This window comes from Pelmatolapia mariae, linkage group LG3_W (assembly GCF_036321145.2).
Source record: "Pelmatolapia mariae isolate MD_Pm_ZW linkage group LG3_W, Pm_UMD_F_2, whole genome shotgun sequence".
Taxonomy (NCBI): domain Eukaryota; kingdom Metazoa; phylum Chordata; class Actinopteri; order Cichliformes; family Cichlidae; genus Pelmatolapia; species Pelmatolapia mariae.
Genome location: NC_086229.1, coordinates 25,356,826 through 25,381,184, shown reverse-complemented (window position 1 = coordinate 25,381,184; position 24,359 = coordinate 25,356,826). Strand labels below are relative to the sequence as shown.

Genomic DNA, 24,359 nt, shown 5'->3' with positions numbered 1-24,359 from the left:
TCTGACCCTGAAAAAACCCACAGTGAGAGACAGTGGAGGATACATCTGCACCATCTACAGGAACAAAGACATCCTGAGACAGAAAGTAGAGCTGCAGGTCAAAGGTCAGAGATGTAGATAAAGGTCAGTGGTACTGTAGATGTTGTCATAATATTATTATGATGTTATAATATTATGGTCTATTATTGTTTTCTACACAGAGCCATTCCCATCTTGGGCCATAGCTCTCCCAATTCTCCTGGTTCTTCTTGTGGTTTCTGGAGGTCTTTTATTTCATTTCCGTCAATATTTCATGTCAGGTGAGTGTCTCCTACTACACTACCCATAATACCAGAACATGACTTTGCTAAACAGTGCGTGTGCTTCACTGCATTGATCTGACACAGAGGCTGCATGTGGACAAGCTGTTCTTCTTCTGTGGTGGTAAACAGCAGGCTGACATGGAAACATGTGCTGACAGTAAATGTTGCAGCAGCTTCAGTAAATGTTCCTCCTTGAGTTGTGCTCAGTCATGTGGTGGAGAGCTTCAGATGTTCAGAGCAGACACATGAGATGTTCATGGTTTCTGTGCTGATGTGTGTGAGACATGGCCGACTGTGGAGGCTCAGTCTGTCTGTTCTTCTTCATCCAACATGTCTGCAGCACTTTACAGGACGCTGCAGACTAGTTACCAAAGAACGAGTCAGGAACACATCAGGAACAAACTGAGACACAATCTGACTGAGACTAGAAGACAAGGAGGGGACAAGGGAGGTCATGTGACCATCACAGCTGCTGCTGCTGTCATCATGTTGTGCTTTGTTGTCCTCTCAGTTTACCAGGTGGTGGTGGATTCAGGGGTGGAGTCTGTCCAGCTGCCCTGCAAAGGCACACTTCACCTCCCCAAAGATGCTATAGTGGAGTGGATGGACAACAATGACAGGAAGGTCCACGTGTATATGAACGGCTCTGACGAGCCTGAACAACAGGACGAGTTTTACACAGATCGAACGAAGATGAATGAAGGCCTGTTGAAAACTGGAGACTTCAGCCTGACACTGAAATACCCAACAGTCACAAACAGCTACACATGCACTGTCTACGGCAGGGAGGGAAAGATTCTGCTGAAGAAACAAGTGGTGCTCACTGTTATAGGTCAGTGCTGTAGATACAGGTCAGAGGTCACTGTAAAAGCTCAGAGAATATGAACTGGGTTCACATCATCACATCATCTATGAGACTTTCATGAGTTTCTCATAATGTTGGTTTAGCATTTAGCTAGCACACTGCTAAAGTCATTTCAAATATGTCTCTTTTGTTAGCACTCACATTTCAGTGAAAATAACTACATGCATGCTTTTCCAGAACGGTTAAACTTTCCTCATAAACACACATGGAAATATCACAAATCTGGGTTATGAAACAAGGAGGGGAGGTCCTGTTACCATCACTGCTTGTCGTGTTCAAAATTTTTCAGGACTTTAGGAAAATTATCTGTCATTTTAAAACATTTAATTTGCTTCAGCAGTTGGACCTTTGTGTGAACCATTGTTCTGCTTCAAAGAAAGGATAACCTTTAAAGGGGCTCTACAATAACAATAACAAAGGATTATTAGGGCTATCTTCTCCGAGCACCAAATGTTTATAAGCATGTTTGCATTGTGTATATATTAAAATAATAAAAAACTGCTTTATTTAATAGTTTTATAAACAATGTAATAATTTTTCAACCCTAACATGCTGCTGTTGCAGTCTGTTCCACTTACACATGCTGTGTTGTCTTTTCAGTCCCCCAGGTGGTGGTGGATTCAGGGGTGGAGTCTGTCCTGTTGGACTGTAGAACCACACTTAAGTTACGTGAAGATGCTACAGTGGAGTGGAAGGACATTAAATACAGGAAGGTCCATGTGTATCAGGATGGCTCTAGTAAGCCAGAGAAACAGGATCAGGTTTACAGAGGCCGAACAGAGATGAATAAAGATGCGCTGAGGACTGGAGACCTCAGTCTGACCCTGAGATACCCCACAGTCACAAACAGCTACACATGCACCCTCTATAACAGGGATGGAGACATCCTGCTGAAGAAACAAGTGGTGCTCAATGTCAGAGGTCAGTGCTGTAGATACAGGTCAAAGGTCACTGTAAAAGCTCACAGAAGCTGAACTGTGAGAGTCCACATCATCCATTCATGAGGTTTTCATAATGTTTATTCAGCATTTAGCTAGCATACTGTGAAGGCTAAGTCAGTTCAAATATATCTATTTTGTTAGCACTCATATCTCAGTCAGAATAACTACAGCCATGCTTTTTACCAGAACCATTAAAGTGAACACAAATGGAAACATCACAAATCTGAGTCATGAAACAGGGAGGGGAGGTCCTGTTACCATCACTGCTGCTGTTCCTGTCTGTACCCTTTATAAATGCTTCTTTTTTCTCTCAGTCCACCAGGTGGCGGTGGATTCAGGGGTTGCGTCTGTCCAACTGCCCTGTGAAACCACACTTGAGTTGCCTCATGATGCTAAAGTGGAGTGGAGAGACATTTACAAGAAGGTCCATGTGTATGAGGATGGCTCTGATAAACCAGATAAACAAGATCAGGATTACAGAGGCCGGACAGAGGTGAATGAAGACCTGCTGACAACTGGAGACCTCAGTCTGACCCTGCACTACCCCACAGAGAGAGACACACAAGTCTACACCTGCACCGTCTACAGCATAGAGGGAAAAATCCTGTTCAAGAAAGCAGTTAATCTGAAAGTCAATGGTCAGATTCTTTTTGTTCACACACTGTGTTCTGTGTGTGTGTGTGTCCTACAGTAGTCTACTACCTTATACAGGTTGTGTGCCTCCTTTAACCCTACAACAGGCAAGGGCTTAGAGTATTTTAAGGCCTATTTATTCTGAGTGGAATCGGGCAGTAGCTGGATCTGTAATAGTGTTGCTAACAGTGAAGATTATTTTTGTTAATTATGTCTCTTTGTTTTGAATAGTAACAGAACACTGTGGAGAAATAAGTGTGTGCATTGTGTTGCTGGGTTTGTTGTTTGTAGTCTTAGTTTAGTTTTCTGCCTTCTTCATGCGTCCTTCCCCTTTATCTGGCCTTCTGTGTTAAGTATTTCTGTTATACGGTTTTCTGTTTTATTTTGGTAACCTTTGTCTGTGTTTATTGTTCAGTTGTACTTTCCCAGTCTTGTTCCCTGACTAGTTCCAGATGTGTTCCCTGGTGTTTCCTCTCTAATTACTTGTGTATGTTTATAACCTCACCTCTTTTCTTGGCCTTTGTCATCTCCTTTCTCTGTGGTCTTCATCAGCTTCTCCTGTTGATCATCACATTTTTATATTTTGGTTTCCCTGCTTTGCAAACATTTAAACTTTCTGTATTCCTTTGACATACTGCATTAAGCCTCCTGTTCTGTGTTTGACTCCAATACAGAAGCTTTTCTTATTTGTTTGTATTATGCTGTAAATTAGACGTATAGCATTTTCTAGTTAGGTGTAGTAGAAAGGGGCTGAGAAGAGTATCTAGCTGTGGTTTGTTGATCTGGTGTGAGGGGCCAAAGTAGTATCAGGTCATACATGCATATTGAAAGGAAGAAAATCGCAGAGTTAAAGGTGAGTGAGAGAAGCTCTGAGGGAGTTCACAGGGTGATGGCAGAAAACAATGCTCACAGTTCTGTATTAGAGACAAACAGTAAAATGAGGCCAAATTTCACTTTAATCGTCCTATTAGAGGGGTCATGTGACTTCAGGGCTTCCTATGGGCTGATTCAAAGACAGGAAGACTGAAATAATCTCCATCCCTCTTCCCTGCTGTTTTTCTTTACCTTTCTTTGTCCCCTTTCTTTTCCCCAGTCAAGTCTGTCCCATATTTAACAATGGAAAATCAAATAAAATAAACAACAAAAGGTGAATCAAATAGACCATTACAGCAAGGCTGGGATGGTCCATCTGATCTTTCTTTCAGCTTTTTTCTACAACCATGAAAACTTGCTGCCGTCTGTACAGCTCATGTTCTGTTTCTTGTCCCCTCAGTCTGTCAGGTGGAGGTGGAGGAGGGGGTGGAGTCTGTTTGTCTGCCATTTAAAACTACACAAAACCTGCCTGAAGATGTTGTAGTTGCATGGCAATCTGATGAAATGATGGTCCACGTGTATGAGAACGGCTCTGACAAGCTTGAAGAACAGGACCAGGTTTACAGAGACCGAACGAAGTTGAATAAGGACCTGGTGAAAACTGGAGACGTCAGTCTGACCCTGAAACACCCCACAGATGATGACAATGGAGAATACAGCTGTGAAGTCAGCAACAGGGATGACAACCGCACAAACAGAATTTGGAGACACAAAACTGTGTTGCTCAAAGTCAAAGGTGTGTGTGTGTGTGTGTGTGTGTGTGTGTGTGTGTGTGTGTGTGTGTGTGTGTGTGTGTGTGTGTGTGTGTGTGTGTGTGTGGTAGGGGTGAGTTTGAAGGCATTTTTCAGACTTAAAATATGGTTTTACTGTCAGGGTTACAATTAGGTTATGATTAGGTATTAGGAAGTTTCCTTGTGTAGTCATGCTGGGTTTATATTGATCGTCTTATCCACATAATAATTTATCTGTAGAGTGCAGAGCTTTATGCCCTGTTTTTGTTTGTTTGCTTGGTTTTTTTATATATATATAAAATGCAAACAACAAGGTGGGCAGTCCAAGCACTCCTACAATCAATAAAAATTTAATTAGAATAAAATTAAAATTATCTTAAAAGGTTGCCTACCATAATCAGGTGAGCAGCACCTCCAAGGACAGGATTTCACCTCCAGAACTTTAGTTTTTTTTTTAGTGTTTTCTGTTTTATTTGTGTTTATTAGTGATTTTTAGAGCTCATGCAGCTGTTAGTATTCACAGCAAATATCAAACTCATAGTCAAACGTGATGTGATGGAAGATCTGTTTTACCTGTATTACGAGTTCAAAGTATTGGAAATGGATACAAGAGGAAAACCACAATAACAACACTGGTCCAGCCGGGTTGAGTCAAACGATGATTTTAATGAACACACGTGTGGGAGATGAACACTGTACGCAGACAGCATAAGATCTCAAAATGGTGGAGTATTGCTCAAACTCTTATAGCCTCTAGTGGCCCCCACCTAGTCATAAACGCCTAAACATTCACATTCTTTCTCTCACACGGCGCCTAAGCCATGACCTTGGCTCCCTGTTTATCTGCTCCTGCTGAGATGGGGCAGAAAACATCTCCAGTATATTCTGCTCTCTTCTAATCAGACAAATAAGATCATGACTCTCTGAAAACAGTATTTCTTATAACTCAGCCGTATAATACATCATAAAACAATATCATTCATTCGCAATAAATCAGCAGTCTAATGTAATGCAAATCAGTTTAACAAATGTAATAGTTATCACCTTCTTCTAATTCAGGAGAATAATGCAAACTAAAACTACATAATGTTTCACAATCTCTAATTAGGTGTATAACATGGCATAAGGTAATATTATAATCCCACACCTGTCAGTAACTTTATTAACCACATATTCTTGGCTAATCCTTTTATTAATAAAACTTTAGAAAACATATAGATACAAAAAAGCACAGACCTCCCTACTCTCCTTGCACAAAATTACTTTAAAAAAATCTTAAAAACACTATTATAGGATATCATTACTACCTCCGATCCTTCTCTCTGTACCTTAATTCTTCACATGTTGAAGATATTTTTACATTTCCCCAACTCACCCTCTGCTGACCGTCAGGCTCTCCTAGGTGAATCTAAAAAGCTGCACACATCAGGCTGTTAATATAAATGCTGACAATATAGATGTAGATTCTATAGGTGACGTTTCATTACAGTTTGGTCGCCCAAAAGTTCTAAAGGCAGTTAAGCCTTAGATTTACACTTTTATAACCTTCTAGTTCCCTCCTTCCTGTGGCTGCACACACCTACACGGCTCCACAGCTTAGGTCTTCCAATGATTATATATGTGTATACATATACATATATACAATAACTAAATAATACCTACTATTAGGTGTTAGGTATTATCAGTCAGCTGAATGAAAAACACTGTGATCCTATGAGCTGCTATCAGGGCTGCTCCATTCTCAGGATTCTCATCTGGATGATTGAAGCAGATTATTGATGAAGTCAGCAAACAGCTTTCAAAATGGCTCTTTTTCCAGGGGAACTCCCTGAAATGTAAATCTCATTGAAATGAAGAAGAAGTCCAAGTTTAAGGAAGTTTGGCTAAGCAAGTCCAAGTGGGAGGAGGTAAATAAAGAAAAGAAGGGGCCCAAGGACAGATGCCTGAAGCACCCCGATAGAGGCTGTAGAAGCTGAGAAAGATGAAGTTAGAGATGGTGTCAAAGGCTGCACTCAAATCAAAGAGAATAAGGACGGAGAGGAGATAGCTGTCATAAGAAGGTAATTTGTTATTTTTATAGGAGCAGTTTTGCTGCTATGAGAAGGACGAAAACCAAACTGGAACTGTTCGTAAAGGTTATTGTTGGTAAGGTGTAGATGAACTTGTAAAGAAACTATTTTTTCAGTCATTTTTGAGAGAAATGGTAGATTGGAGATGGGACGAAAGTTATTAAAGGTGTTGGGATCTACACCTGTTTTTTCAGTATTGGGGTGATAGCAGCAACTTTGAAAGAGGCAGGAACAGTTCCAGAGGTGAGTGAAGAATGGATAATGGCAGATATTAGGGGAAGGAGAGAGGGTAGACAGGCCTTGACTAATACTGTAGGAAGGGGGTCAAGGTGACAGGTATAGGGCTTTGATTTGCAGATGAGATCAGAGATATCAGTGACAGAGGGGGAAGTTGGAAGGCAGAAAGGCAACGTAATGGGGGTGGGGTTGAGAAGGAGGAGCTACATGGATCATCAGGAGCCAGGTCTTGGTGTATTTTAATTTTCATTTTTTCAGTGAAGAATAGCATTAGAGAATCATGGAAATTAGACGAGTAGAGAAGATCGGGTAGAAAGTCAGGCAGCCTGGGAAAAGAGTTTAATGGTGGAGTAATAGGCAGATTTAGTTTGGCTAATACACTCCTTATAAAACAGAACATGATTATTAAACATTTCCTTAATAATAATAAGGCCAGTTTCCTTATGAAGGAAGCTTTCAAAAGTCAGAGTTCAGAAAGGTAACAACATGCTGAGTTAGAAAAGGATACAGGTCTAGTTTTTAGTGGCGCGAGAGAGTTCAAAATAATACTAAGGCTATGATTATAATAAGAGACCAGATCATCTGGAGTAGACAGGTTGCTGAGAGATAGACAACTAGAAAGAGCAGAAGAAAGGATATCAAGATTTGTTTTCTTGATATTCTAGAAAGAAATGGAGCAGGGGTTCTTGATTATGGAGAAGGTCATTTGGACATTAAAGGAGAGAAGCAGATAATCAAAGATTGGTAGCTCGTCGGCTGTGCAGTTTGAAGGTGTAAGGCCGGTGCAGCACACTAGGTCCAAAGTATGGTGCTTGGTGTGAATAGGGAAGTTTATAGTTGTTTAAAACTAAAGCTACCAAGGCAGGATAAAAGGTCTTTGGTAAGAGGATGGCCAGAGTAATCCACATGAGGACTTCAAAGAAGTCCGCTTGAAATTTGCCCGGTAACAAAAAGGGAAACACCGGCGTCTGCACAGCCCCTCGCGCTCACCGTCTGATTACATTAACATCACTGTGACCCACGAGGACCCTGAGAAATGAAGAGTTTGTGTCCACTGACATGTCAGTGATTTTAATTTGAAATGCACACAGGAAATAATGTGTTTCCGTAAAGAGTGCTGTGCAGTAAATTTAAGAGATCAGGGCCAAAACAGACAGGTGAATGAAGTAAAGGTCTTCCTCATTGTGATGACCTTTGATCTGCTACCTGTTATTTTCACTCATTAATGTGTGGAAGCAGCAGCAGCAGCTAGCAGCAGCTTTTAAGGTGGACTGTTTTCTTGCATGTTACTTAATGCAGGAGGTGACGATAGCCACGATTTCTGGATGGGAGTGGAAAGGTGTGCAGGTGATCTCCAGGTAATGTGCTGATTGATGAGCAGCCTGTTCATGGTGATGATGATAAACAGATTTGATTCAAAGCACAAATGAGTGAAAAAGGAGCAGCAGCCATGATAGAGCGAGTCATCTGCTGACAGAAATAGTGGAGTGAAGGATTTGTGCAGCGTTTCTCTGTGAAAACAGCTGATTCAGATCAATGACAGGAGGATGAAGGAGAAGCAGCATGTTTCTGATAGAAGGATCACTGCTGTGCTACAAATTGGTGCACTCGGCGGCCTCCTCAAAATTGGTTTTCTTTTCTGATAAACTCCTGATGCAACTTTAAGGACTCTGGCTTCACCCACAGCTGCTCCTCCTCCCCTTTATACCGGGAGGTGTTCAGTTTGAACTCTATGTGAGCCTTTCCAGGCGTCATGCATAATTATGCTAATTATAGCATAATTAGCTAATGCACGAGCTGCCTCTACTTAAACACGATGATCCACTACATGCTGTTGAGTTCACTGACCTGGTCTCTAGAGGAGACAGCTGTGTTATTTCTGTGTCCCCATCTCTCGATGCTGCTGTGAGCCAAGCAGCAGCAGAGATGTTGAGAAGCCCTAAAGTCAAGATTTCTCTCCTTGGTTGTCTCTGCTCGTCATGAAGGAGCTTTTTTTTTTACTGTTCTGTCCTTATTGTGCGTCCCTTTGTCCACTTTGGCAGACAGCTGACAGCTTCAATAAATATCAGACACAAAAGTAAAGTTCAAGACTTTTACTTCATCTTCAATCCAATTATCAACTTCTTCTTTGTAAAACTGAAAATGTCTTTTCATTGACTTATAAACATATTTTTATCCCTAGCACAGAATCAAAATAACAAACACGATGATAATAATGTTTAGTGTGCATGTAATACTGCATGCACACCAAATGTAATAACAGCAGCTCAGTAGTAATCACAGGGTAACAAACCTCTGTGATAAAGAAGAAATCAATGAACTTATAACACTCATTATATCGTTAATGAGGAGAAGCATTAAAGCAGAAGAACCTGAAGAACCTGCAGAAATACACACAGCTAACTTCCTGTTAGCTACTACCTTTTGGAGCCTGAGTGGAGGATCCAAATGCAGACACAGGAGAACAGGATTTGAACGTAAACAAAAATAAATAAACAAAATAACAAAATGCTGGGTCAAAGACCCAACCCCTGACAGGTTTTTAAGGACTTTAGCCGATGCATCAACCTTTGAAAATGGAAAGAAATCAGTCAGATTCATGGCTGCATCAAAGTGTCACATGTAGTTCTCCCACATCAGCTGGATTATATCTATAGCAGCAAACAGCAGCTGAAACTAACCAACAAAATAAACAATCTGGAGCACTCAGTCCAAACACAAGGTCATAAGAGTAAATACAAATAACAATACTAAACTAAACTGGGGAAAATGAATGCATGAGGAGACACAGGGAGAATCACACACAGCTATGAGGGATTCAAGATTTTTATTTGTCATTCGCGCACAGGACCAACAGTCAATGGACATTCTTGTGCAGAGCTTTCCAGGTCAAGTCACACTTTTTTACAATATAAAGACAGAGCAGCTAAAAAAGAAAGATAGAAATACAGTAAGGAGTGGAGCAATCACATTATTTGTTATATACAAAACAAAAATGTACAGACAGTGCTTAGTTTTGCTTAGTGCTGAAATCCAGTATTAATTCCTTGGTCTTGTCTCTGTTGTGAATGAGTTCCCGACACTGAGCACAGGCCTTCCCAAAGTGTGTGGACTGAATGGACTAACCAAAGCCATCAGCAGACATGAGAAGGTTCTGGAAGGACTCTCCTGAACCCCTGGCTCACAAGGCGTGATGCTTGAGCGGTTCTCCAGAACCCGTAGCCGATGTGGCGTGATGCTGGTCCTGCTCTCCAGAGCACCCGGCAAAGATGAGGAATGGCTGGTGCAGTTGTGCTGAAACCCTAGGAGGAACAGACAGTTGGTGCGTTTTTCCAGAACCCCCAGTGGACCCAAGGAAGTCCTGATGTGGTTCTCCTGAATCCCCAGCAGGAACAGACACAGAGCCAGCAGGTGTGGAGACCTCTGGCTTGAGGCAGAGCTAAGTGTAGCTGCACAGAGCACGCAGCCAGCTCAGGAGCAGCGGCTGGGGGTTTTCAATGCCAAAATTCTGTCCTGGCTTTGTTAGCAAGATGTAGTCCTCTGCTGGCTGAATGAGCTCACCAGAGGTTCCAGCAGAGGATCAAAGTGGATGAATGTGTGGCCGATCTACTGACTAAGCTGGAAACAGAGCTGATGCCTGAGCTGATGGTGGTATTTGTTGTAATGGTAGATAAGCAGGTAACTGAACTAATTCTCTTAAGCCTCTAGAACATGAGAAATACTGCTGAACGGGCTCACTTGAATAAAAGACATGCAGACATGAAATACATGAAGGGCAAAAGAGTCTTAAACATAGATGTCCCTTGTGTCTTCTCCTCTAAGGAACAATAAACTATAGGTAAATGGTCTGTATTTGTATAGCACTTCACTGAGTCCCAAAGGGGATCCCAAAGCGCTTCACACTATATTCTGTCATCCACCCATTCACACACAATACTGGTGATGGCAAGCTACATTGTAGCCACAGCTGCCCTGGGGCACACTGTCTTGTCCAAGGACACAACTACTGAGACTGTCTGAGCCGGTGCTCGAACTGTTACAGCTGTGATTGTTGATCTTCTGTTGAATAGAGTTTTTCAAATCCAGCTGTGGGCCTGTGTTTGTCAGCTCATTAACAGCTGTTTATTTAGAGATACGTGGTCCTCACAGCTACTGCAAACATATGATTTTATAGAATATGATGCATTACTGCAGATTCAACACAATAGAAAGGATTTGAAATGAGCTCAGCCTTAAACATGTGCAGCAGTAATATTGATCCACAGGGGCGGTCATAGCCTGTTTAGTGCCCTGGGCGAACATTGCCTCTGCCGCCCTCTGTTCATTTCTTCAGTTCAGTTTTTGTTTGTGTTGTAGGGCTGTCAGTGTTAATGTGTTAACGGCATCATCATAATTAAAATGATTAACATCTTTGACACAATCAACAGATCTGGCGGGCAGAATGGACAAACTTTGGACATTCTGCCCAAAATGTGTTGAGAAAGACATTTCAGGGATTTTGAGTCATTCTGCGCTCCCGATGGATTAATTGCGTTAAAATTTTTCATCGCATTAATCCCGATGACGATGTTAACATTGACAGCCCTAGTTTGTTGGCTTGTTTTTATTTTGTGAGCTAGTTATTAGATGCCGCTCCAGCCAGCCAGAGAATCCCTTGCTGCTCTGCACCTCTCCTCACTGTGTGGGAAGCAACATGCGCACCTCTCAAACAGGGGGCGCCTTTACTCCCCATAAATGGGTAATCAAAAACCGATCGATGCCTATGCAATCCCCAAAATGCGCTGGCATGATGTCGGGGCAGCATGGGTGTGAGCAACTTTTTTGTGCCGATGTCATGATGCCACCCCGGGCAACCGCCCTAATCGCCCATATCAAAAAAACACTGTTGATCCATAGAACAATGATGGGAACATTTTTCTGCACAATAAATACTTTTACCTTTCAGACTTTATATACAATTTGCCAGTACTGCACTTTTGTGTATAGTGAGGTGTTTTGTTACAGCCGGTACAGTTGTGACCTAACCGTAGCAAAAACCCTTGCTAGTCCTTGCTGTCATAGTTTTCCGCACACCCTGGTTACACAATTAAACTCTTCAATGTCAAAAAGCAGAGCATCTCTAGAAGTCCACTGGTCTAGTTGTAATTTGTGAACACTTCAAATAACTTATTCACTGATATAAGGACTCAGTGTGAACTTATGCCCACGTAACTGCACAGGGGGAATGTGTAATGCAATGTAATGTGTATGTGTTAGTCCCAGTAGGGAATTACTCCTCTGCATTTAACCCATTCACCCAGTGAAGCAGTGGGCAGCCACCAATGCAGCACCTGGGGAGCAGTGTGTAGAGACGGTACCTTGCTGAGGGGTACCTCAGGGTAGCCATTTGGTGGAGTTGTACCCCTAACCCTAACCCTAACTCACGGGAGTAACTGCATGCCTAACCCCCCAAAAACATAAACAAATGACAATCGCTTACCTCCCTGACTAATAAAACACAAGAAAACTATGGCCAACTGAAAAAGCAATCCACTTCTACTTCCTCCTGGATTCAAAAAACCACACAGGTTTTGTGAATCCAGGGGGTGGATGATATACTCCACTCCAGGTCATCATCAAATCCGGGCACACCATCTTTGGGATCCACCACTCGGGATGGCATTTCAGAACCCTAGGCCACAATGGCAGCTGTAACAGTATTTTATTGGTGCTTTTACTAAAGGAAGGCTTCTATCAAATTCTTCCAAATGTTGTCAAACTGAGCTGTGTGATGAAGTGAGTGTGACAGAAACACTCAGACTGTGTTTCTCTGCTTCATCAAGTCAAATCTGGTCCTCAGAGACTGAATAAAGTCCTGTCCCACTAACAGCAGCTCCAACAGTCTGTTCACTGCTTTCTTCCTGTCAGTCTTCATCTTTCTGCTGCGTCTCCTCTTCACACTGACCACTTTCTATCTAACAGTGAGCTCCCAGTGAAGCAGCAGCATTCAGCCTGTTAGAGTCAACACAAATGTCTCCATCCAAGCTCATGTTGTGCTTTGTTGTCCTCTCAGTCCCCCAGGTGGAGGTGGAGTCAGGGGTGGAGTCTGTCCGTCTTCTATGCCACACCACACTTCACCTGCCTGAAGATGCCAAAGTGGAGTGGACGGACAATTACACAGATGCTGAGATCAGCAACAGGAAGGTCCACGTGTATGAGAACGGCTCTGACCAGCCTGAAGAACAGGACCAGGTTTACAGAGACCGAACGAAGATGAATGAAGACCTGCTGAAAACTGGAGACCTCAGTCTGACCCTGAAATACCCCACAGGTGGAGACAGCAGGACCTACACCTGCACCGTCTACAGCATGGAGGGAAACATCCTGCGGAAGAGACAAGTGGAGCTGAAAGTCGGAGGTCAGTGCTGTAGATAAAGCTCAAACTTTAGAGGTCATGTATTCTCTAAAAGTGTTTAACTAAATATATATTTAAATTAAAGTAATATAAATTATTTGATGTTTTCATCTAAAAGTCAAGGTCATCATCAGAAAGAGTCTGACTGAAGCTCCTCCCTCTATACCCCAGTAGACTTCTATTAGACTGCTCCAGATTCCTGAGAGTTCACACAGAAAACTTTACAAACAGCCAAATAAAGCTACAAACTATTGAAAAGGCTTCAAGATCACAAAGAGCTCTTTCATAGCACATATGAGCCATTAAGAAGTGAACATTTGTGTTTCCCATAGTCCATGTGCAGAGTAACAGATTTAAAACCCTAGTGGAAGTGGGCCCCAAAAGGATCAGTGACCCATTAATGATCATGTGCCTCATCATCATCATTATCTATCATTGTACTAGAGCATCGGGCCGGGAAAGAGTGTACGCCTCCTTTATTGTGAAATTCCTCACCATGGTAACTGAACACATCAGCTGGTCTGCAGCAGGTTATGTTCAGAGTTTGAGGCTCAAATTGGCTCAAAGTGTCCCATTTTCACTGATTGTTTTCCCGACGACATGCTTCAAGTGTGATATGGATCCTCTGCTGAAGGAATCTGCTTTCTATCCACAACCTGTTTATCCGTATCTGACTAACAGCAGCGCAGGAAGCCCTGCAGTTATAGAGAAACTGTCTGAGTCGCATTGTTGCTGCAATTTACCTGCAACTGCTGATGAAGAAAAAGTCTCAATGTGTTTGTGTTTGGTCCTAATCTGCTGCCAAGTCTGTTTGACACTGCTGGATTTCCAGCTGATAGATGACAGATAAGAAACTGATCAGTCTATTGATCACACAATATTCCATCAATAGAATTGATTTGACTTTGATCTGTGTAACAAAGTGATTTCCACGTCTCCTTCATGATGTGACAGTGTCAGAGCTGAATGCACTTGTAGAGTATCATGTTTTTATGGCTCACATTTAAAGTGTTCCAGCTCTAATGTACAGCTGTCATATTAGAAATAGAAGCAGCTCTGATTTTAGTGCTCAAATAAATCTATGAAGTGATGAATTCACACATGAACAGTTTTCTGCAGCGTTCCTCTCGGCCTTATTTGCAACTCCACTCTTGTTTTTGCTCTAATAATTATTTCTCTCCATGAGCTGTTTCTCTGCCTGAAGGAGGCGCCACTCCATCGCTTCATTTAGTGCAGAACAAGAGTCACATGATGCTGCTCTGTCAACACCAATCACACTTTGTACAGCTCATGTTGTGTTTGTTGTCCTCTCAGTCTGTCAGGTGGAGGTGGAGGAGGGGGCGGAGTCTGTCCAGCTGCCCTTCAAAACCACACGAAACCTGCCTGAAGATGCTGAAGTGGAGTGGAAAGACAGTTTAAACAGGAAGGTCCACGTATATGAGAACGCCTCTGACCGTCCTGCAAAACAGAACCAGTTTTACAGAGGTCGAACAAAGAGGAATGAAGACCTGCTGAGAACTCGAGACCTCACTCTGACCCTGAAATACCCCACAGATGGCGACAACTACACCTACACCTGCACCGTCTACAACAAGGAGGGAAGCATCCTGCTGAAGAAACAAGTGAAACTGAAAGTCGCAGGTCAGTGCTGTAGATACAGGTCAAATGTAAGAGGTCATGCAGGAGTTTATTCTCTAAAAAACTTTTCGTTTGAATCTTTTTTCAGTTTATTTAAAGGATATAAATTCTTTGCTGTTTTGATCTAAAATCCAAAAATGTCAGGCGGTGCAACTGTGTGTTTAAATGAACAGACTAAGAAGACCATTACAAATGGAGTTGAGATTATCCTAACCTCAAAATAAAAGCCTCCGGCATGATTTGAGTTTGGATCAAATGAAGAGTTTTGTTAGTTTAGTCCAAATTAGTGTAAATGTATAAATATCAATAGTTTTAAAGCTGCTGAGATCAATCAAACACTTTGATCCAGTCATTTGGATGTTGTCAAATGTCAGGGTGGAGCAGACATAAATTTGAGGCTTTTATTGTGAAAATGGTGAGTGTGTGATGATCCAGAGGAGCCCATGGGGTGTTTGTGGCTGGATGCAAAGGTTTGTAGCTCTCCTTGTAAAGAGAAACAGCTTGAAGCTACAGAGGAGCGTCTGCAGAAGAAGACAGGGGAAAGAGGAAGAAGCTGAGGCCGCTGGAGAAAAGGGGTGGGGGGGGGGGGGTGGGGGTGGGGGGGGTGGGGGGGCAGTGGAAGTGGAACGGAGCCCGGAAAGAGAATTGTTTACCCGAACTTTCTGAGTCCTGTTGGTCAAAAAGGTGAGGGCCACAGGACGAAGATCATTCAGAGACTTTGGGTTTTTTCTTTTTGGGATGAGGATGACTGTGGAGTGTTTCCACATTTGGGCAATGGTGTGACTGCCAACTGAGTTTTGAAATAGAGTCCGGAAGACACTTCCTAGTTGCCCTGCACAGTGTCTCAGAAATCCGACTGCTGATGTTGTCAGAGCCGGGTGATCTCCTGTCCCTGGTCCTTCTGATGGCTCTCACCATGTCCTCAGTCCTGAAGGTGAGTGCAGAGCTGCCAGGTTTGAGTGAGGATCTGGACCCCTCAAGCTGGGCCTGGTGTAGAAAGCGTTGAGGTCGTCAGGGAGGGAGGGGGGTTCCTCTGTCCACTGCTTGATGTTTTTCGGTGACCTTTTTAATCTTCTTGATGACTGGGGTGTAAGCAGGGGCCAGCAGGATGGTGTGGTGGTCTGCTGAGCCGAGAGGGGGCAGGGGTAGGGCTTTAAATGCATCAGGTACAGAGCCATAGCATTTATCCAGAGTCTTCCCCTGATGTGTGCTGCATGAAACATACTGTTGGTATTCTTTAAGCAACTTGTCAGGGGAACAGTGGTTGAAATCAGCTAGGATGAACTTAATGTGCAGCCTGCAGTCATCGTCACTGTTTAACCACGATTTCGTGAATGCCAGAACGGAGGCAGTTCTGTACTCATGCAGGTCGTTGGCGCAGGCTTGCAGCTCATCTAAAGACTGCACATTAGCAAAGATAATGGACGGGAGCGCTTGATGTTTGTGTGTCTCCATCTTGAGTCTGTGTGTCTGTCTCTCACTCTTCTTTAATCCCCTCCTGGTTACCTTGTTATTGTGAGTTTTTGCCTCAGACAGTCAGTCTGTCCAAAAATCACAAAAATGAGGAAAAGGAAAAGGAATACAAATAAACCAAGTGACAGCAAAAAACAACAATGAAAAGAGCATTAAAGTTAGAAAACAAACGCAAAACTGCTCAGCTGGCTGGCAGGCTGATCGCAGTAGCAGCGACCTGGAACTGAAACCCGATGTGACAGTGTCAGAGCTGAATAAATTTTTATGGCTCACATTTAAAGTGTTCCAGCTCTAATGTACAGCTGCCATATTAGAAATAGAAGCAGCTCTGATTTTAGTGCTCAAATAAATCTATGAAGTGATGAATTCACACATGAACAGTTTTCTGCAGCGTTCCTCTCGGCCTTATTTGCAGCTCCACTCTTGTTTTTGCTCTAATAATTATTTCTCTCCATGAGCTGTTTCTCTGCCTGAAGGAGGCGCCACTCCATCGCTTCATTTAGTGCAGAACAAGAGTCACATGATGCTGCTCTGTCAACACCAATCACACTTCGTACAGCTCATGTTGTGTTTGTTGTCCTCTCAGTCTGTCAGGTGGAGGTGGAGGAGGGGGCGGAGTCTGTCCAGCTGCCCTTCAAAACCACACAAAACCTGCCTGAAGATGCTGAATTGGAGTGGAGAGACAGTTCAAACAAGAAGGTTTGCGTGTATCAGAGCAGCTCCTACTGTCCAACAAAACAGAACAAGGATTACAAAGACCGAACGAAGATGAATGAAGACCCTCTGCAAACTGGAGACCTCAGTCTGACCCTGAAATACCCCACAGAGAGAGACAGTGGAGGATACATCTGTGAAGTCTCAAGGAACGGACGGATACGATACAAAACAGTACAGCTCAAAAGTTTGTTTGATTATTTCTGTGTGTGTGTGTGTGCATGTGTATATGTGTATGTGTCTGACTGTCTTGTGTCTTCTCTGCAGTTCAGATCCAGGATCAAACAGGGGACATCAGGATACCTCTTATGGCTCATCAATTCGTTTGATCTGTGTGTTCTTTGATTATTGATCAGTGATGTCAGAGTGGAGTCAGTGTGATGTTGTTGTTGTGTGTTTGAGACTTTTAGTGTCCATGAAGGTCTCTGCTGCCGTAGATCCTCTGAACTGTGACAGAGGTCTCACTCTGGAGGAAACTCTCAGCACTTTCCAGCAGCTCCTCCATCATGGAGGACGTTCCCTCACTGTAACAGGTGGAGGAGAGAGGAGAGGAAGCACAGGTGGATCCTCTGAGGAAGAGGAGCCTTCCTACAAACCACATGATCACATGACCAGAGGGGCGTGGCCTTCAGTGGTAGTAATAAAGGAACAGTCCACATGTTCCACTTTGAAGGCTCCAACAAAGCAGACCTGTGATCACTTTAACTCAGTATGATGGATTATTTGGATTCGTCTTTGTTTCTCTGGACTTTCTGTGTGTCTGTGTTTAAAAATGAGCAAAGTACTAAAACAGAGCTTTTCTCTTTTTTGCAATTGTAAATTGTCTTTACTCTTGTTAAGTGAAATTGTTGAATGTTGTTAGTTCAAACTATCAAACAATCAAACACATTCCTTTGTCTGACCACCTCTCCAGCCAATTTGGTGCTGGGGAAGGCTCACGTGAGTTTTATGAGTTTTCACACACGAGCAACATATGTTTGGTGTATAAAAGAGTGCAACAGCATCTCACTGTAGGCCTACCAGCAATATAGACACAATACACCAAATGTTTTTCAGTATTTCCTGTAACCTTTATTTCTGTACATCTCATTTCTCGTTATTTGTTTTAAATCTTTGCAGCTCAGAGGGGAGTGATTGTCATGATGTTATTGTGCAAAGTACAAATGTGAAAGGGAGCAACTATTAACTGTTCAATAAAAGAAAATAATAAATGGTGCACAAAGCAAAAGGAAAAATGTTCATTAACTATCATGTCCATCATCCTGTGTTAGATAGCTGCTTTTTAAAAATTCATTAAATAAGAAAAGAATTGAACACTTCATATTTAAAAAAAAAATCTGCTGCCTATATGAGCTAAAGGATCCATGATGTATGTGCTGGTCAGAAGCCAGAAGGTTTAAGGAGACAGTTAAGAGGAACTGCTGGTTTTTATCATGATGAGTGCTGACACATGGATGCCTGTGGGAAAAATAAAGGTGATGCTTTATACAATATGTGAATGATAGGTGGTGCAACCCCGGCCATTTGAGTGGTAAAGCACTGACAGTGTGCTACTTTCTGAGGAAGTTAACACACATCACTGTTGTCAGTGTGTATCGAATATCATGATCACCACCACCAGAGTTTTCTGCAGTCTGATGGGCTTTAAGGTGGGACTAAGAGTAATATGGGCATTATTATTAAATATTAAATGTTTTATTATTAATAGTGTCTGGGACTTCCCATGTCCCCAGGAGTATCAGCAGTACTGAGAACAGTGGGTGTATTAGTGGGAGGTGCTCGGGTAACAAAAAGTTGTGCACCACGTGTGGCAGACCTTTACCATGTCTGATGATAAGCAGTAATTGATCTGCCACGTAGATGAGTCACTGTAGCTTCATGTTTTTTTTCTTAGTGTCCAGTTTAGATATTATGTTAGGGATCTTAACCCTGGCCTGATGTCATCTGCACGGTTTCCTGGTAGCAGCAGTGTGTTCACTGGGACTACTCAGGTTTGTGGAGGTGGAATCGTGTGTAGTGATTTTAATAATGCTCCACACTTTCTTTAAGGACCAATAGTCCCTCAGAATGAGACAACAAACATGTTTATAAAATTTTTTAAGCACAGTTCTTTTTAAACCGCACGAAGCCGTAACTCTCAGCTCAAAAAACGCAGTAGAGAGAGGGCCAGGTTAAATCAATACATTCAACATTACTGCTAAAGATGAGAAAAGGGGTAATTAGTCTATGTCTTTATTATTTTGTTGCACAATAGATTAAATAGAGTTATTGACAGGCATAACATTAAAGACATTACCAACATCGATCAAAAAACAAGTAGGAAAGTCAAAGATTCAAAGTCAATCCTAGCACACATAATTTTGACAGTACATTACTCTAAGTTTTGTTTCTTCGTAATTTTACATAAGAGGTGCAGATGAATCTTGAAATGTTAACGATTTCTTCACTTCACAGCTCCATTGTGTCACGCTGGGCATCTAAATTTCAAAACGAAACCTTAGACCAGGATTCTTCATTTTGTGCTTGTAGTCCTCATCAAACTGTTCGTTCTGCGACACAGTGAAGTGGTTCTTCCAGTCACCAACTTTCCCTGGAGACAAAATGTTCAGAGTAACCAGTCAACCTAATTATATATGGAGGAAATATTGGTACTGAAAAGAGTGATGCTGAACTTTACCTTTTCTCATGAACGGAGACACGGTCTGGTTCAACAGAGGAATTGTGCTGTAGTTGGTCATGCTGTTCTGTTTCATACTATCAAACGTCACACTGACTCGGACTCTTTCCTTCTCCTCAGCGGAAGGAGACAAACCAAGGAAGGAACACAGTCGCTCTATTTCTCGTCCCGAGTCCTGTTCACATAAATATTGAAAATTATTATCACCTTTAAAGGAACATTTCAACCCAAAATCCAATTTATGCTCTCTTATCTATCTAGCTTGATCTGGTGTTGTTAGGCCCAACTTCTCCCGATTACAATGGAATTAAATTTCATTGGTGATCAAAGTACAAATGAAATAAAATCTGGATCCATAAATACCAGTAACTGGTACAGTAACTGATTTATAATTATAGATGGGAATGTAGAGCTCTCAGTAGTCCGATTACTTGTTAGTCTGCCTGCATATTGATCCCGTTAATCAGTTCTCTCACTTTCACTACAATCAGCTGATTTCAGTTTGTTTTACTGAAGAGAAAAATATTGGCACATTCTGCAGCGTGGCTTTGGCCATTACTTTTATTTTTATAACACATTTATTGCACTTTTAAGACTTTTTGTCCTGTTTTGTCCTTTGATTTGTGTTCATAACTAAACACTATGAGAAAGATCACGTGTGTCCTCATTAGTATAGGGGAGTGTGCTGGTGTGTGGAGCCTTTACAGAGTAAAAGGAGTAACGAGTAGTCTAACGAATGTCTTTGTGCTGGGAGTAAATAAGTAAGATGCTGCATTACTTTAAAGAAAAGAGTTCTGTGTGATATGCGCACCAATGACCCCAAAGATCACAACAAAGAGGCGAGATACCTCAACCATGTTCAAACATTTGATCACTCAGCATGTATTTAATTTGCATGAATGTGATCTCTTTGCTGCGCTGCTTAGAAATGGTGGTGACTCTTAAAGTGCAGCCAGTGAGAGTCGATAAGGAATCAAATCGATATGTGATGTCCATAATGGAATTAAATCACTAAACTCTTACCACTGTCCATTCCTATTTATAGTATATGACATCTGTATATGTATATGATATCTGCCCTGTGTAAACTAGTATTCTGAGTTAAGTGACAGCATTAGTGTCTTGGAAAAAAATAAGCTTAGTTGCATTCTTGAAAAAAGTTACTTGAGAAATATGGTCATGGTCCTGATAATAAAAGTTTGCTTTTCGCACTGTAATTGTGTCACAAGTCTGCATTTAGGTCTGGAAACCTACTTAGAACAACACACGACAAAGACTGATGTAGTGATTGGTCAAACAGATTTTTCTTCTCTACAGCTTTTATAACTTTGACTCCTTTTTATGTTTGTTTGTTTTTATAAGTTTGACTCTTACCATGTTTCCATGCACATGTTCAGTCTCCACTCAAAGAAAAGCTGTAATTTTGATATTTGTTTTTTTGTTCCATACAAACAACCTGATTGTAGAGTATAAACATACTCAAAGACATCTTTGTTACTTGCACAGCACACTGCTTTTAAAAACAAGAAAAGTACTCTACATTTAAAACTGGGTATATCTGGGCACCTAGTCTGAATTAATTGTAATTTAAGGCAAATGTTGTTTTCTTTGTTGAATAGCAGCAAAACCAGGGTTTACAGAGATGTCGTGTGTGACACTATTTCCTTCTTCATCTGCAGACACAGGCCCTGGCAAGCTGCTATCTTTTTCCTGCATCCAAGAAGCTACACTGATTTAGATCAATCTTTTAGTTAACCGTTCTAGCTTTAGCCATGTATAGGCTGATAAAAATGAGATGTTCCTGTGGATCTTTGTTTGTTAAAGTCACAATCAAAGAGTTTTAAAGAGCTCAGCTGACAATGGCAAAGACGTTAGCACAAACCACAGTACCTCAATCAAATCTTCATAGAACATGTAGAGGAGATTTGAATAAGTCTGCTTCTTTTCCCACCAGCCGTTCACATGGTCATACCATGATCCAAAAGCCCCTGTAGCCACAATACAATACACAAAGGAATTTTTACATGCAAAATGAGATGACATTGTTTTCCTGGAGCCTGAAACTACTCTGGACTCACTCTTTCCCTCCATGAATTCCTGTAGAAAGGTGCTCCAGTCTCCTGGTTCTGGCTGAAGGCTGTTCATCCGGTCAAAGTGAAAGTAGGACACTGCATTGTCCTTTGCATTACGGGCCACGTAGATTATCTACAGAAAGACACAACACTAAATTTTAATCTGTGGGTTTCATGAGTGTATATGCATAAGTTCATGACTTTTACCCTGCAGCCCTGCTCCCAGAAAGACTTTGGTACAAACTGGACAGGTAGATGAGTTTTAATGAGACGAGGAGTGGTGGGAAGTTGTTCTGCCAAGTCGGTGCCTGAATGATAAGAAAGAATTTGTTTGCAACTGATTAAAAGATTCGTTTAGACCACATGTCAGTAATACTAATTGCCTGAAAAATGTAGATGTTTTAAATAACCTGACATGTTCACGCTGACAAACTGCTGGCTCTTAGAAAGCCACTGAATAAAGGGGTATTTTAACAGCTGCTTTTTAAGCATGTGAAACAGAAACATGCAAGAATAGATCAAACAGGTTGAACCTGTTTCACAACAGTTTCTGAGAACTGGTATAATGGCTTCCCTTTAATATTTTTGTTTAAGTGTAGAGCCAAAATGGAATTGACTATGAGCTTTTTGTTTTGGTGTAATATGATAGCATAAAATAGGATTTAACCTGAAGGTATAGGAGGAACACAGAACTCCAGGAAGGGAACTCTTTCATGTATAGGAACAGATGTCTGACGGTCTGGACCCATATCGCTAAAATACAGAAGATCTAAGATGTAAGAGACCCATGTGGTTCCTGAGATGAAACAAACAAACATATCAATAGATACTGGTTAGCAGGATATTTCAATCTATTTTTGTTCGTGAAAAAATACTGCGATCCAAACTCTTAGACATCATTACCTGCTTTAGGGTAGGTAGCAATAAGAATATCATCTGGTCTCGCTTTGAAGTTCTGTATGTTGTCCCAGTCATCAGTGAAGATGTTGATCATGGGGACTCCATGGAAGTCAAACGGTTGTGGCCGAGGTGGTGCTGCCATCTGTGAGAATTGCTTGTTTTTAAAATCCAAGTATCAGTCACATCAGATTACATGTGCACCCATCTATCCACTCTACTACTCTACTCATCCAATTCAGGGTTAGAGTTGGGCTGCAGCATATCCTAGTATAGGGCAAGAGGTCAGTTAGGCCCAGGACAGGATGCTAGTCTGTCACAGAGCTCACACAGAGAGGCAGAAAAACATTTACATCTACAGCCAATTTAGAATCACCAGTTCACCCAACACACGGGGAGAAACGCAATCCCCGGCCAGATGGTGGAGTCAAACTCATGACCTTCTTGCTGTGAGTCACCAGTGGTAAAAACCACACCGCTGTGTCACCACAACCTGTTAAATCTAAAATCACATTTTAAATAATTTAATATAAAATCCTTCTCCTGGCTGGTAGGAGCTTCCCATGATGCACTGAGCATTTCTTTTTCATTCACATGTCATTCTCCTTGATGCCATACAACACTGTTGCATTTAATAATAGTAATTACTAAACTCTGGCTCTCTCTCCTATAGTTTGCCTTTTGTCCTGCCTCTCTCTGCTCTCTTCCTTTGGTGTGAAATGTTGCTACATGAAGTGAACTGTATTCAGTTGAATGACTTGAACATTTGTTGTCTATCAGTGAAACTAAATTTAAAAGCAGAAGTCAGAAAAATATAATTTTTCCTGTTGATGAATGAAAAGTGAAGCACATTATTAAATGTCCACATCTAACAGCTTGGCATATTTGCATTAATAAATATTGTTTAAAGACCTCCACACTCACCGTACTGAGTAGTATTTCTTGTACTTGTCTTGGATCTGGATCTTCCACAAGTCTCTTTGTCACTTAACGTTCGCTGCAAAATACTGCATAACTTCCTGAAATGTGTTGTAGTTTTGGTGCCCAGCCTCTCTGTCCCTCCCTCCCTCCCTTTCCCTGTGTCTGTGTGTGTGTGTGAGAGAGAGAGAGCATGGCTCACCTTTCTGCTAGATGGCTGGAGGTGTGTCTTCTCACCTGTTTGCCAATTGTGAGATTGATACACCACCGCTCGGTTGGTCTGCCTCTTGTCGCCTTGATTAAATTCTCACTCTAAACTGCTTCTCTGTGGCTGGGTCCGCCACAGGGTCCTCCCCCATTTAGTAATTGTGATATGTGTGCTGGACTGCACAGACTACATTGCACTCCTACATTCATACTGATTGTGACTGGCAAACATGAATACAGTCAGATGAGCTAGGTTAAAGAGGTTTATTCAAAATTGCCAGCAAAAATGACCAACAGGCAAAATAAGCGGTTTGGTTCTTTGTGTTCTTTGCCTCTTATGCCAAGGATTAAATGACTTAATTAAGTGACTGGAATAAATAATTTTTTCTTTACTTTTACTTTAAGAGTATCATTTTAATAGTTTAACATTTATGTTTCCACTGGTGGAGATATTCACCAAGTGGAGGACTGTAAGTATCACAGGGTTTTTTCACAAAGTGAGTGGAGGAGGATTATGGACAAATGGATTTGGATTGTGGCTGCAATGATCCAGATGATGCAATTGTCTGTTCTGGTAAAGAGAAAGCTGAATATAAAAGCAAAACTCTCTATTTAGCAGTTCACTACATCACTACCCTCACCTATCATTGTAAACTGTAGGTAGTGACTGAAAGAATGAGATCTCAGTTAGAAGCAGCAGAAATAAGCTTTCTATAAA

General features: G+C 41.7%; 1 protein-coding gene across 1 annotated transcript; it reads right to left on the bottom strand.

Annotated features, from left to right (window-relative positions):
• Positions 1–19,343: 19,343 nt before the first annotated feature.
• Positions 19,344–23,502, bottom strand: LOC134624298 (cytosolic sulfotransferase 3-like). Its single transcript, XM_063469269.1, has 8 exons — positions 23,441–23,502; positions 22,523–22,661; positions 22,287–22,415; positions 21,827–21,927; positions 21,626–21,752; positions 21,438–21,535; positions 19,548–19,722; positions 19,344–19,460 (listed from the first exon to the last, which is right to left on the bottom strand). The coding sequence occupies exons 2-8, from the start codon at positions 22,659–22,661 to the stop codon at positions 19,348–19,350; spliced, it is 882 nt and encodes a 293-aa protein (XP_063325339.1). The 5' UTR covers positions 23,441–23,502; the 3' UTR covers positions 19,344–19,347.
• Positions 23,503–24,359: the final 857 nt, after the last annotated feature.

Bases quoted from the DNA above. Each gene is read 5' to 3' on its own strand.
- LOC134624298 (XM_063469269.1), bottom strand. From the start codon at position 22,661: ATGGCAGCACCACCTCGGCCACAACCGTTTGACTTCCATGGAGTCCCC. The intron at 21,536-21,625 runs GTGAGTCCAGAG...TTGTGGCTACAG, and splicing joins GGAATTCATGGAGGGAAAGA to GGGCTTTTGGATCATGGTAT. The intron at 19,723-21,437 runs GTACTGTGGTTT...TTATGTGAACAG, and splicing joins TCTATGAAGATTTGATTGAG to GACTCGGGACGAGAAATAGA.